Source organism: Panonychus citri, unplaced genomic scaffold, assembly GCF_014898815.1.
Source record: "Panonychus citri isolate SS breed McGregor unplaced genomic scaffold, ASM1489881v1 Contig00077, whole genome shotgun sequence".
Taxonomy (NCBI): domain Eukaryota; kingdom Metazoa; phylum Arthropoda; class Arachnida; order Trombidiformes; family Tetranychidae; genus Panonychus; species Panonychus citri.
Genome location: NW_026515482.1, coordinates 536,503 through 551,883, shown reverse-complemented (window position 1 = coordinate 551,883; position 15,381 = coordinate 536,503). Strand labels below are relative to the sequence as shown.

Sequence of the window (15,381 nt, the reverse complement as noted above, 5' to 3'; positions counted from 1 at the left end):
GAAATCAAATAATTCTGAGAACTTTTCAAGTTTTTTTATCCAAATCGATAATTTTTTATAATCTAAATGACTTTTCCGTTGCCAACATAATAATCATTAAATGTTGGCGCGTGTTGACCCTTTTTAGAAAATGAAACAAAGATATTGAGTTAAGAAATCGAAAATATTTGAAACGAAAAAATCAGATTAGAATAGGTGATTTAAGATATTTAATGTAACAAAATGAACATTTACTTCAATATTATCAATTAAGAGTACCCAAGATATATTAATGCATTTGATGACAAAAACTTCAAACAGAAATGATATGATTGTAGAAACACAAAGTAATCGTTTTCTGCAATGAGTGGAATCATCGATTGATAAGTCGTTTCATCGAGTATCCGATAATCAATAGGAACCAGTGGGTTTTCTAAGCCCTTTGATAATATTATTAATAATTGTATTGTTATTATACAGGGTGTCTTTCTATTCACTACGGCTATTTTACTAAATATCTCAAGAACTAAAAGTCGTATGAATATCAAACCTGACCAGAGGACTGAACAGAATTGAAGCGCTCGACCCTAAGATTTTCAAGTTCATTGAGGTCATTTCTCGAAGGACGCATTGCAGGGTCAGTTTAAGGTCTTCATTTGAAAGAACGCAAAAAGTTACACATGAGTCTGACACAATGTGATTTTTTGCGTTCGGTCATGTTGAACCTTTTTTGGGCTTATTCAAGGTGCAACATTACCGGACATAGAAACTTATTAGTTTTCATATAATTAATTATATTATCTTCATATTAAACAGTTTGAAACCAAAATTCCGACTCATCCAAAAGCTAGACCAGATTTTACTCAATAAACTCTAAACTCTTAAACTTTTGTCGTAAACTGTATCTTACACGCATTGTTCAGAAATTTCTGCGAGTTGAGATTATGGTTTAAACCAAAGAGTAATAACTTGTAGCTATTACTCTTTGGTTTAAACTGACAACAATTAACAGGTCACATTTTCGGACTAATTCTCTAAATAATTTATGTCAATCATGGTATTGAAATCATTCGTAATAATAATTAAGAGTTGAATGGTTTTTCAAGTACAACTTTGTACTTTTGCCAACATCTTTATATTATAAATTATAAATTTTGAACTTTTTTGAGCCAAATTCGTGTAAATTCAAGTTCGATAAATTTTTCCAAAACCTAAAGATCAGTAAATTCCATGACTAGAATGCTACAATATTGTTAGACTTACTGAACAAAAATCCTACCTGTTTGTTACCTTTGATAAATTTTTTCCAACCATTCGAAAGTCCAAATTTTATGAAAATGACAAATAAGATCTAATAAAAAATCAGCGAAGAAATCAAATAATTCTTAATTTAATTAATATTTCAATATAGCAGCAATAAATGCTAAAGAAACTTACTAAGGTCACTCGAGTATTCTGTTTACCGTATGTTGGTATTACGAGGAGTTGAGCCCTAAATCCGAACGCGTTTACAGGCCAATCACTTTTTCTAATTTTACTGATCTAATTAACCTTGACTTTGTTTTTACAATCATCTAAGCTCTGAAAATCCATAGTTTCTTATTGCAATCAATATTCGATATTTATTGGTAAAAGTATGAACCAGTTTTCTCAAAATAGCGAACTTTGCAAGAATGGAACAGAAAATTGTTTCGACCATGTTCAAGAAACTTATAATTTCTATAAAGATGTTGACAAAATTTATCTTTGATGATGGTCAGCAGAATCTCTATGCTCGAATTTCGATAAAAGGCTGAATTAATCTGACCTTTGAAGTTGTCGAGAATAGGTAGTACTTTTTTATTCTCATGTTACAATTGCTGATGTCATGTAACTAACAAAACAAAAAAAATCTCACTTGTCATCCAAGCATTTGGTTGATGAGTGAAGCGAATATCGATATTATTGAACAAAAAGACTTGAAACACTGAGGATGTTTCAATTTACCGATAATAAGAGGTGGAAGTTTATCTCCCGAGCAAGTAAACAAAATAGAATTGAAATTCTCCCATTGAATGGTTTATCTCTAATAAAAAGTGACGTAAATCAATTGGTATTGGTATCATATATTTTTCCTCCACCTTTTTAGATTTATTTTAAAAAATACAAAACCATTGACCAGGAAACTCTGATTTTCGAGAACCATAGGTCCTAGAAAATAATTAATTTGTAATACGAAAAAGAGGTGGCACTTTCTGCGATGAACATTTACTTAAAATCGACTAATTCTCTAATTGATCCATATCAATCAACACTTTGTTCATTAAATATTGATCTGGTTAATGATCATCTAATTCAAAACTAAACTTATCTATTGATTCAAATGAATTTACAATAAACAAAATGTAAATTAATCGCAAACAAAGTTTGGGGCCTATTGATTTAATTGTGACTAATCTTCACAGCTGCTTAGAGTAACAATTAACATTAACTAATTGAAATAACCTTAATCACAATGTTGTATAAATGATCGTCAGCCAAGAATCAGCCTTTTTTCCGTCGACTTTCAGAAGCTACATTAACTGTAAGGTTAGTGAGTTGTTCATTTGGTAATCATTATTCAAATACGTTAATAAGAGAAAGTTGATTCAGATTAGGTTAATTAGATAATAGATTAAATTAACGATCATCCGATTGTTTAACATTAACATTGACTTTGTCTATTGATTCATATGAAATTTAGTTATAAACAAAATGTAAATTAATGCAAACAAAAGTTTAATTCTATTGATTTAATTGTGACTAATTCTTATAGGTGATTAAAGTAACAGTTAATCATAATCATCAATTTAACCAAAATTCATGTCTTGGAGACCAATCTCCCCAAATCCGACCAATTTTTCATAATCATTGCCAAAAAGATGATTTCATTTCAAATGAATATTTTATATCTCTTAACTTAATGTCATTGTTTCATTTGTTGGGCAAAAATAGAATAGAAGATTTTTACCTTTAGATTAAAATAGTTTAATCAACAATGAATTTACCTTAAATTTTGGGTCCGAAATTGCGATTAATCAAACGAATATTAGTATTTTGACTATTAAAATCAAGTTAAATCCATCGGTTTTCGTTTTTAGAGCCAAATTTTTCACAAAATTGAATAAGTTTTTGTCTTAATTGTTAATATTATTTTCATTTGATTAGCAATTGCTTGTTTTGCTCAAAAAGGTTTTGCTAAAAGTGAATTGGCTGAAATTGATTTGCTGAATCTACCCCAAATCGATGGATCCACCATGATCCGATTAACCTTAAATCAACGAAAACTTTGATTGGTTTCAGCGAGTTTCAATTTAGATTCAATTTGAAGAGCAAAGATCAATAAATCAAAATCTACAATTTATGTATTGATACAATTAAGAAAAACCAAATTAATCATGCAAAATCTAAGTCAGCAAGTTAGCAACTCACCTGGTCTGAAAAGTCTACGGTTGATTTTATGACAATTTCTGATTGTTTATAAGATTAGTGCAAGTAAAATATTTTTTTGATCAACATAATTGATTAATTTACACCCCTTTCAAATCGCCCGCTCTACGAATAACCCGTACAAAAAGTGAACAATTTTAGGTAATTGACTGTATCTCAAAAATGGACGAAACGATTTCCTGTTTCATTCTAGTAAAATTCGCTATTTTGAGAAAACAGGTTCGTACTTTTACCATACGAATATTGATCGCAATAAGAAACGGTGGATTTACAGAGCTTCATATTCACATATTGAACATGGTTTTAGCAATGTGGCAGCAATGAAAGCGAAGAAAATTTACTATAGTAACACCTTGAGTATTCTCTTTCCAGGGTGTTGGTTTTACGAGGAGTTAAGCACAAAAGCCGAAGGCTCTTACAGTCCAATCACTCATTCTTTTTTTACAGATCTAATTAACTTTTACTTATTACTTTGTGTTTTTACAGTCATTTCATTTCTGTCTGAAGTTATTCTCATAAAATGTAAATCTTAAGATAAAAATCATGCATCAGAAAATAAAAATATTCAATCAACCTATTCCCTAATAACATAATTTTCTGTAGTATTGTTTAATTTAATCGGAAATAAAGCTATGAGAGAAAATTTTATTATGGTACAGCCAAAGGAAATGAGTTTTACGGTTAATTTAAATAAATCGCCAGGTAAACCCAAGGGAAGTAATGAAAATTAGAGTTCAAATAAATTTTATTGATTCACTCGAAGCATGTACGTTGTCGAGAATGGGAAGTACTTAGTTATTCTCATGTTCCAAAAAAATCTCACTTGTCATCCAAGCACTTGGTTGATGAGTGGAGCGAATATCCAGATTATCGAACAAAATGACTTTAAACACTGAGGATGTTTCAATTAACCATAGGTCCTAGAAAAAAACTCATTTGTAATTCGAAAAAATGGATGGTACTTTCTGAGATGAATATTTACCTGAAATTGATTAATTTGACTTTCAACGTAATTAAATCAGCTGTGTAAAAGTTTTCACAGTTTAAATAACGAATGACTTTTTCTCTAAATACAATTAGAACGGAAGATAATTTAAGCAAACTGTTTGACTAATTCTCTAATTTTATTTATATCAATAAACACTTTGTTCATTAAATATTGATCTAGTTAATGATCATCTAGTTCAAAATTAAACTTGTCTATTGATTCAAATGAATTTACAATAAACAAAATATAAATTAATCACAAACAAAGTTTGGGGCCTATCGATTTAATTGTGACTAATTTTTACAGCTGGTTAGAGTAACAATCAACATTGACTAATTGGAATAACCTTAATCACAAATTTGTATAAATGGTCGTCAGCCAAGAATCAGCCTTTTTTCCGTCAACTTTCAGAAGCTACATTAACTGTAAGGTTAGTGAGTTGTTCATTATTTAATCATTAATAAGCTAATTAAAGAAAGTTGATTCAGATTAGGTAAATTAGATAATAGATTAAATTGACGATCATCCGACTGTTTAAAATTATCATTGACTTTGTCTATTGATTCATCTGAAATTTAGTGATAAACAAAATGTAAATTAATGCAAACAAAAGTTTAATTCTATTGATTTAATTTTGATTAATTCTTACAAGTGATTAAAGTAACAGTTAATCATAATCATCAATTTAACCAAAATTCATGTGTTGTTGGAGACCAATCACCACAAATCCGACTAATTTCTCATAATGATTTCCAAAAAATTGATTCATTTCAAATGAATATTTTCCATATGGGAAATATTATAATATTGAAGGCATGAAAAGGAAAACAAAAATTGCATTTTGTTTTAGAAAATTAATCATGAGCTTAAGATGCGAGTGAAAGCGACTCTTGAAATTTACGATCACATGAAAAAAATTTCTACATTAGGTTTATATCGAAACATGCTCATTACTCTATGCTGACAAACGCTTTATAGTTTTGGTTTTCTGGGATTCTTAACTTCATACATGTATCATTGTTTCATTTTCTGAAAAGGGCCGAGATTAGTTGATCATTATTATATTGGCAATGCGAAAGTCATTTAGATTGATAGAATTATCGATTTGAATAAAAAAACTGAAAAACTCTAAAAATTATTAATATTTAAATTTCTTCGTTTGTTATTTTATATTCAGTGTTATTTGTCGTTATGATGTCATTATATTTTGCTCGATCTAATGCCAGAAGTATTGTTCAAACTAATTCAGCCTTTTATCGACCTTCGATCATGAAGTTTCTATTGACAAGCATCAAAGGTAAATTCGGGTTATTCTTATTTCTAACATTCTCTTTCTCAGTCATGATAATATCCATGGTATTCTCTTTCTCGGATGTTGGTTTTATGAGGAATTAAGCCCTAGAGTCGAAGGCTCTTACAGTCAAAGTCCAATCACTTACATTGTATTCTAATTTTACTGATCTACATGATATCTGATGTAATTGACTTTTTTCAATACTCTTACAATCATTTTATTCTGTTTGAAGATTTTTTCATCAAATGTATTAATAAATCTTAAGATGGAAAATGAATTGATTATATTAATACATCAGCCAATAAAATTAATTAATTAATCAATTAAGGTTTATTTCAATTAATTGGAGTATTCCTAATAATTAACTCACCTAAGAGTTGAAAAGAGCACTTATTCAATCTGAGAAAAGTGAAAATGAACAGACAAATTCTGCTGAGGCCATTGTTCGAAGTTAAACTCATTGTATCATAATATAAATTTGACTTATAATGAGGAGACATTTTCGGCTTTAGCCCCTACTTGTCATCAAAGTCTTAAATTGTATTACTAAATTGAATTAAGATCAAAAGAAAGATTGATCTTTAGATGGCAGAAGTCAAAAAGATCAAAATATAGGAGAAAAACTTTAATTGGTCGATGCATAATCAACATATTATTTTCCATCTCTTTACATTTGCTGATGCTCTTGCAAATAGAAATGAGATGATTGTAAAAACACAAGGTAATAAGTAAAAATAAAGATTTTCAAGGTCATTGTGTCAGATGTGTAACTTTTTGTGTTCTTTCGGATGAAGACCTTAAACTGACCTTTCAATGCGTCCTTCAGGAAATGACCGCAATGAGTTTAAAAATCTTAGGGTCGAGCGCTTCGATTCTTTTCAGTCCTCTGGTCAAGTTTGATATTCATACGACTTTTAGTTCTTGAAATATTTAGTGAAATAGCCGTAGTGGATAAAAAGATGCCCTGTATAATGATATTTATCTCCATCTTAGGATTTATTAGATCCCCAGCCTTCTTTATTAAAGGATTAGGACCGTTATAACTAATTTAACTTTAGAGAAATAAGAAATTAAAATTTGAGTCCAACCTTTTTTCCGAATAGGTTAATCATTAAGTGCTGAATAAAACAAGAATTGACTATTGAATTTCTATATTTTGCTTAAATTATCTCCATTTTTAATCGTATCTAGAGAAAAAGTCATTCGTTATTTAAACTGTGAAAACTTTTACTCAGCTGATTTAATTACGTTGAAAGTCAAATTGATACCAATACTCAATTGATTTACATCACATGAGATTAATTGATAACCAATCCAAAAAACGACTTCTTATGCCGAGTTGGAAAATATTTTCGGATTACGAATGAACTTTTTTCTAATCTACAGGGCATTTCACCAAGTTTCCAATAAGTTTTTCTCGAATAACTTTTTTGTTTTTGAGTGTTGAGACCCCATACTCGAGTTATGGTAGTTTGGGCCATACTCAATTGTCATATTAAAATATCAAGGTCATTCCGGTCATTCTGTTAGGATACGGTTTCAAGGTCATTTGGTGGTCACAATCAGATTTACTTGCAATCATTAGGCTTCCTACGAGTTTACAACTTTTTTAAATTTTTAGTTGCAGAGATATATCGGTTTTGATGCGGAATCCTTTTCATTCAACTTTCATTAATTTGCTCATAACAAAAAGCGTGAGAGTCAAAAAACCTTTTTGATTTAGGCAAATTTTGGTTTTTTTAATTTGAATCGATTTTGAACATCAAATGACCTTGACTTTTACACAGCTAATTTAATTACGTTGAAAGTCAAATTGATCGATCTTAAGTATTAATAAATATGCATCGCAGAAAGTGCCACCACTTAAATGCAAATTAATTGATATTCTACCCAGAGAAACACTTCTTATGCCGAGTCCGAAAATAGTGTTCAAATTACAAATGAATTTTTTTCTAGAACCTATGGTTCACGAAAATTAGAGTAGCCTGAGAAATGAACAAGAGATGAAATTGTTTTATATTTTTTTACTAGCATCCAACAAGGAGAAGGAAATTCATGACACCGTTACTCTAATGATTTATATCACTTTTGGTCTGGAGATAAGAAACAAATACGACTCAATTCATACTAAAACTTTAACTCAGAGCTTTATTTTCAATTAAATTAAGCAATACTACAGAAAATTATGTTATTAGGGAATAGGTTGATTAAATATTTTTATTTTTCGATTTATAATGATGTTTATCTCAAGATTTAAATTTGATGAGAAAAGCTTCGAACAGAAATAATATGATTATAACGCACAAAGTAATAAGTAAAGGTTAATTAGATCAGTAAAATTAGAATAAGTAATTGGTCTGTAAGAGCCTTCGGCTTTAGGGCTTAATTCCTCGTAGAACCAACATCCAGGAAAGAGAATACTCGAGATGAGACTTTAGTAAGTTTCTAAAGCTTTTATTGACGCGATGCCACCAAGACTATGTTCAAAATACGAATACGAACCTCGAATAATCAATCGTTTCTTATTTCGATCAATATTCGTATGGTAAAAGAATGAACCCGTTTTCTCAAAATAGCGAACTTTACTAGAATGAAACAGAAAATCGTTTCGTCCATTTTTAAGATGCTTATAATTTCTGATATAAAGACGTCGACAAAAATACTTGTAATACTGCACAACGTAATCGTTCTCTGCAAAAAGTGAAATCATTGCTTGATTAGCCGTTTCATCGATATATTCAGTGAGTATCCCATTACCGATAGGAACCAGTGGGTTGTCCAAGCCCATTGATTCGTTTGCGAATCGATAACAAGTATTTATATTTGCGATACACTTGATTTCTTTCCGTGAAGTTAGATCAGACCACGTATTCAACGGTGCTGGACGTGAAGCTATCGAGTATTGTGTTGTGAATGATGTCGAAAATAAATGTAATATGTAATAAACTGAGAAAGAGCAGGTTAAAAATAAGAATAACCCGAATGTACCTTTGATGATGGTCAACAGAAACTCTATGATCGAAGGTCGGCAAAAGGTTGGATTGGTCTGATCAGTACTTCTGATATCAGATTGAGCAAAATTTAATATCAAAGCGAAAACCGCGAATAGGGTGATGAAGATACGAACCGAGTCATCAATTATCTCAAGTGATGATAATATTCCTTTGTTAATTAGACCAGTGGACGAGTTTGGATAAATGTTCATGAAGATACAACTGTCAGCGCCAACCACAGGTCCGACTGATACATTTACCTCTGTACCGTCGAAAAAATGTAGATATTTAGCCGGATAAAGAAGATCAACTTCACCTGATCTGACGGATGAAATAATATCGGTCTCACTATCCAAAAATTCAACGAACGTCACAGGAATATTACCTAGCTGATTTCTGAAGATAAGATTGAGTTTATCCTTGGTCGTTCCTTCCCCAAGTTGGAACAGAACTTTAATAAGAGAATTATTCATTACTTACCCGAAGTCCACGATAGGAAATATGAACTTAAATTTTACGATACTGAAAAATGACATTAGACAATGTAATGACAAATAAGATCTAATAGAATATAGCGAAGAAATCAAATAATTCTGAGAACTTTTCAAGTTTTTTTATTCTAATCGATAATGCTGTTAAATGACTTTTCGTGCCCAATCTAATAATCGTTAAATGTTGGTGTGTGTTGACCCTTTTTAGAAAATGAAACAAAAATATTAAGTTAAGACATGGAAAATATTCAACATCAGATTAGAATGATTTGGGCTCATTTGAGCGAAGGATATATAAGCGAAAGTCACAATAGCGAAATCAAAAGAGCGAGAGTAAAGATAGCGAAAAAATTTCTCAAGATGATCCTTATCATGTACAACCCATAATTCAGAGTTTTTCCTTCAGATTAGAATAAGTTAATTAAGAGTAGTCAAGTTTTTATCCATTTGAACTCAATTTTTTGTAAATTATGAAAAACAGATCGTATTTGGGCAGATTTTGTATGAATTGATGACGTGGTTGTTGTTTTGAGAAATCGTTTGCTTAGACTTTGTATTAGCTCATCAGATGGATGGTCAACTCGGTTTAGAATGGCTGAAGTACCAGCGGGATCGTATAAAAATGATTCGGTGACGATTTGAGTTGCAGCCGGTGAGCCAGCAATCGTCGAGATTACCAATAAGTCGTGGCATTTGGTTAAATTTAATTCACTTCCAATAGAACCACAATTTGTTTAAAGTTTTGGTGGATTTACGGTTAACCTGATCATGGTGGATAACGAGGATCCATCGGTTTCAGCGAGTCTTAATTTAGATTTAATTTGAAGAGCAGAAATCAATAAATTAAAATCTACAATTTATGTATTAATACAATTAAGAAAAACCGAATTAATCATTCAAAATCTAAGTCAGCAAGTTGACAACTTATCTGGATGCTGGTAGCCAGAGTCTTCGATAAGGTCAAAGGACTGCTGGACAAAGCGATTTGGCTAAGTTCTGGAAAAAAGAATTGAAAATAGTCGCTATACATGATAAAAATTTGATAGATAATTTGAGTATTTGTACCATTGAACTAATAACTTAATCAAAACTTATCACAAATAATTTTAAGACAATGATTCTTGACGAACACGAAAAAAATAAACAAGAGACAAAAAGTTTAAATGCAACAAACCATTTTATTAATATTAGGTTAATATTATTAATTTCTCTTTTAATGACGATCAACATCAACGATCTAATCAATTTTCTTACATTATAAAAAAGCGTCAACTGCTGTTTCAACCATCTGCAGGGAGTGAAATTCCTCTTTCAGCTCTCAGGTCGATGGATGAAGCAGCCCCAATGAAGGCAATGATGGCGATGAGAACTTTAATGAAGTTGAAGTTCATGATGAAACTTTCACAGTTAATGTTGTTACTTTGAAAAAAGGCAAAAGTGTTATTTTTGTTGTGGATTAAATTAATCGATAATTAATAAGTGATGATAATCAACTCAAAGCTCATGCTTTTTATACAAATTTGTGAATAAGGTTATATCAATTGATCGGTATTGTGTGTTGTGTGTTGTGTGTTGTGTGTTGAGTGTTGTGTGTTGTTGTGTGTTCTTTTATTAAATCAAACAAAATGTAAAATTATACACAAATGCACTTAACAAAATGCACAAAAAAACACCAACGCACAAATGTAAAAACACAAATATTAATGTTTATATAAAACAAAACAAATATTTTAAACAATATATAAAGAAATTATCTTTACGAAATAAACTTGAAGAGAGAGAGAGAAAGAGAAATATACTGGAAGAGCATAGAAACAAAAATGTTTTTTACCAAAGCAACAGTGAATGTTGTTTGGTAAGAGAAAAGCATTTTTGTTTTTATACTCTTCCAGTATATTTCTCTCTCTTTCTCTCTCTTCCTCTCTCTTCCTCTCTCTTTCTCTCTCTTTGATAATTAAAAAATTTGTTGATCATTTAGGAAGAGGATAGATAATTATTTTATAACATCTTAAACAATCATTAAATATAATTAACCTTAGAATAAACAAAATTTTTAATGATTAAAGAGAGAGAAAGATAATTAGGTTTAATGGGAAAGAGAGAGGATGAAGAGGAAAATGAGGTTGGGTGAGAGAGAGGAAAAAATAAGGTTGGGTAAGAGAGAGGGAAAGATAATTAAGATGGGATGGAGAGAGAGGAAAAATGAGGTTGGGAAAGAGAGAGGGAAAGATAATTAGTATGGAATGGAGAGAGGAAAAATAAGGTTGAGATGGAGAGAGAGAGGAAAACATTAGAATTAAGAAAGGGGAAGGAATAGGTCAGGTGAGGGAAAGAAAGAGAAAGGAAAGGTAAAAGGGGGGAAGGGACAAAGTTGAAATGGGCCAGAGGCGGATGCTTTGCCCCTACTTCTCTATATTAGAAATTATGAATTTCTCAAAAATGGACGAAACGATTTCCTGTTTCATTTTAGTAAAGTTCGCTATTTTGAGAAAACGGGTTCATACTTTTACCATACGAATATTGATTGCAATAAGCAACGATGGATTTACAGAGCTTCATATTTACATATTGAACATGGTTTCAGTGATAAAGGCGCAGTTAATGCTAGAAAAACTTACCATGGTCGTATCAATGGTAGTATCTTTCCCGGATGTTGGTTTTACGAGGAGTTAAGCCCTAGAGCCGAAGGCTCTTACAGCCCAATCACTTATTTTAATTTTACTGATCTAATTAATCTTTACTTATTACTTTGTGTTGTTACAATCATCTCATTTCTGTTTGAAGTTATTCTCATAAAATGTAAATCTCTAGATAAAAATCTTGCATCGAAAAATAAAAATATTTGTTCAACCTGTTTACTTAACACATAATTTCCTGTAGAAGTGCTTGAAATATCGAATGGCCTGAAAAGTCTACGGTTGATTTTGGGCTCATAATTTTTTGTCAAAAGTTAATCTTTTTGATCTATTATCTCATATATCTGAGCTCATCATTATCTGCTGTAAGGTTATTGAGATTCAACATGACCAAAATTAACATAAACTGCTCTTTAAATTTCCCACTATAAGCTTCTCATGGAGATAATTGCGATTTTGACCTTTAAGTAAAAACCACAGTCGTATTTGAGCTTCGAAAATTTTGAAAAAATTATTCATTTATAAAAGGCAATTCAGCTACTTTTACCGATGTTTTTTGCGATTTTCTCAGCAACTAAGAGTCGTAAAGACACGAGGCTTGAGTGGTATGAGTTTGAGCGATATTTGTTTGTCATATCAAAAGATCAAGGTCATTCAGATAACCTTGAAACGTGTTATTTTACCGATGACCTGAATGACCTGCTGAGAAAATCGCAAAAAACATCGGTAAAAATAGCTGAATTGCCCTGTATTATCTTGATTTAATTTTACCTTAAACTGGAAAATAAGACAACTCTATTCATGTAAAATTTCATTACAACTTCCAATTCAGCTTCGATAATCAATTGTCAACATCATCAAAACAATTAAATTAATAATCAAATTTCACACAATAGAATTTTAACTATTAGAGCATTCGGACATGGCCGGGTCTGATTAGGTTGTGATCATGATAGAAATTTAATTTTTATTTCAAATGAATCAGCTAACTTCCTAACCCAAAAAATGAATTTTTAGAGAAAATCCAATATGGCGTTCAATTTTCAGGCTAAAAAAGACCGTTTTTACCCCTTTTTCTCTATGGGAACTTTAACATGGGACTCACAAAAAACATGATTTTAATCTGATAAAAACTATTCCCCCTTTCGATTAAAATCGCTATAAAAATTTTTCTATTATGAATTTTTATTAAATTTTTTTACGTTTAGAATATGAGGAGTTACGAATTCCATAGAAAAAAAATTGTCGATTTTGAACAGGCATTTTCGAATATTTTTAAGTTTGAAATCGAGATATTTGAAATTTTGACCTATTTTACTTAATTTGGCGCCAAAACTCGACGCCATCTTGAATTTTCGATGAAATTCATTTTTGAGATCAGAAATGTATGCTGATTAATTTGCAATAAAAATAAAATTTCTATGATGATAATATCTTATTCAGACCCGGCCATGTCCGAATGCTCTAATAATTTTAAGAAATAAAAAATTATTGATCATGATTTTACATGTAGTTCAACAGAGCAAGAGACGAATTTAAAATTAGTTAAAACTTTTTGTTTCTTCGTAAAGATGAATTCAATCCGAATGAGGATTATCTTAATCTCGCCCTAAAGTGAAAGACTTTTTGTTTTCTCTGAAAGATGAATTAAATCTTTTGAGTGTATGAATTCTATGTATGAATGAATGATTTGACTGTAAATCACCTATTTTAATCTGATTTTTTCGTTTCGAATATTTTCGATTTCTAACTCAATATCACTTGCCGTCGGAGCGATTGTAATGTTAGCCTTCTACGAATCACCAATTTCCCCACTTCCAGTTCCACCTCTTCCTGATCCACCCGTTGGCCGATTCCCACCTGAACATCCAATTTGGCCACCACCAGGTCGATCATCTCAGCCATCAATTGGTCACCATCAACATCAGCCTCATCATCTTTCAGGTGCATCATCATCTCCTCATCAGATAACTGGACCTGGTCCAATGATAACTTCATCATCTGAAATTCATCAAGTTGCCGTTCGTCCACCAGCGGGTTATATTCACCGACGGACAGGAACAGAAAACGGAAATGGTCAACAGTTTCCCATGAAAGGTCAAAAACAGTTAAATCCATTGAACTCAATTAAAAGTAAAATAATTACCGCAAAGGCAAACAAATTACCAGTATCAACTGGTATTGAATTAATTCCCGAAGCAATTAACACTGTTAAGTTTTAACAAGTAATTTATAAATGTACTTACTCAGTATTGAATAATGGGTCGATATTAGCGGTTAAATTACCAATAGTCCGATTCCTTTAATCGTTATGAGACGATTACGCTTACTTATTATAGAAATTTAGAAACTAATCACTGTATTTATTCCCAAATCGAATTCACAAATTGAATAAGAATTTTAATTGGTTAATATTTTTCATTTAATTACAAAACATTACTTGTCTCTAAGAGACCTAACTTGTTACTAACAGGTAATTGAATTTTTATACTAATTCCTCATCTTTATCTCGACATGGATCGTTGAGAAAAACAAAGTACTTGAATCAATTGCTAATCAAGGTAATAATTATCCTAATCAGCAATTGATTCTTGGTGATGATAATTATCCAACATTCCCCGAACGTTATTATAAACAGCCACTGTTTATCAACTCCTGGTCCAAGTTCACCCAAATTAATGCCAATTGATTGTCCATCTTCGATGGTGACATCCAACGGAAGCGCAATTAGAAAAGTGGGTCTATGGGTTAACTGGTATTGTCTAAGTCTCCGATGTTCCCATATTACCGTATGATCAAAACGGACTATCGAACCAACTGGTCCAGCCTCTCTTTCAACCGCTCTTCTTAAATCAGCACCGGTGTCATCCAGTGAGAGACCATTTACTTGTAATTCACGATTTCCACATTGAACATAAAATCGGGTAGATCGTCGGGAATATTCTCTGGTACATCGAACATTATTGGAAAATGTTCGCAACCTTCGAATCCGTTGTTGCTGTTGTATCCACTGGCGATATTGTACCCTTTCGTGTTGGTTTGAAGAACGAAGTTCTTCGATTTCTCTTAAAGCTGCTTGTAATCTCCTACTCAACTCAGTTGAGGAATTTGCACATTGATGTTCATCATTTACAACTTTGTTGCAAGAAGTACAATAGTTCGGATGTTTAGGACAATTTTGGTTGACGTGTTGAACATAAGATGAAATTTTGTGATAAGTATTACAGCCAGTTCGTTTGCATTTTAATTCCAAGTCATGATATTCATTGGCGGAACGACCATTGATCTCCGTTGATGATTCTGTTAGATTTATCATTTCATTAATTGTATTCCGAGAACCACAAGCTAACGGGCAATTACCAGTGGTAGTCGACGAAATCCATTGTTGATAACATTCATGGCATACGATGAACTTACACGATGATCGGTTGTGGACGAAAGGTTCATAGGCAAAATAGAAGCAAAGGTTACATGTATATTCATTTGCTTTATCCTGATTAAAGAACTGCGATAATTCGATGGTGGAATCTTC

The 15,381-nt window shown here is 31.4% G+C and overlaps 1 protein-coding gene across 1 annotated transcript; it reads left to right on the top strand.

Moving 5' to 3' along the window:
* The first annotated feature begins 13,630 nt into the window (after nucleotides 1-13,630).
* LOC128387014 (uncharacterized) lies at nucleotides 13,631-14,071 on the top strand. The gene is made up of 2 exons (XM_053346151.1): nucleotides 13,631-13,736; nucleotides 13,794-14,071. Exons 1-2 carry the CDS (start codon nucleotides 13,631-13,633, stop codon nucleotides 14,069-14,071), a joined length of 384 nt encoding a protein of 127 aa, XP_053202126.1.
* Nucleotides 14,072-15,381: the final 1,310 nt, after the last annotated feature.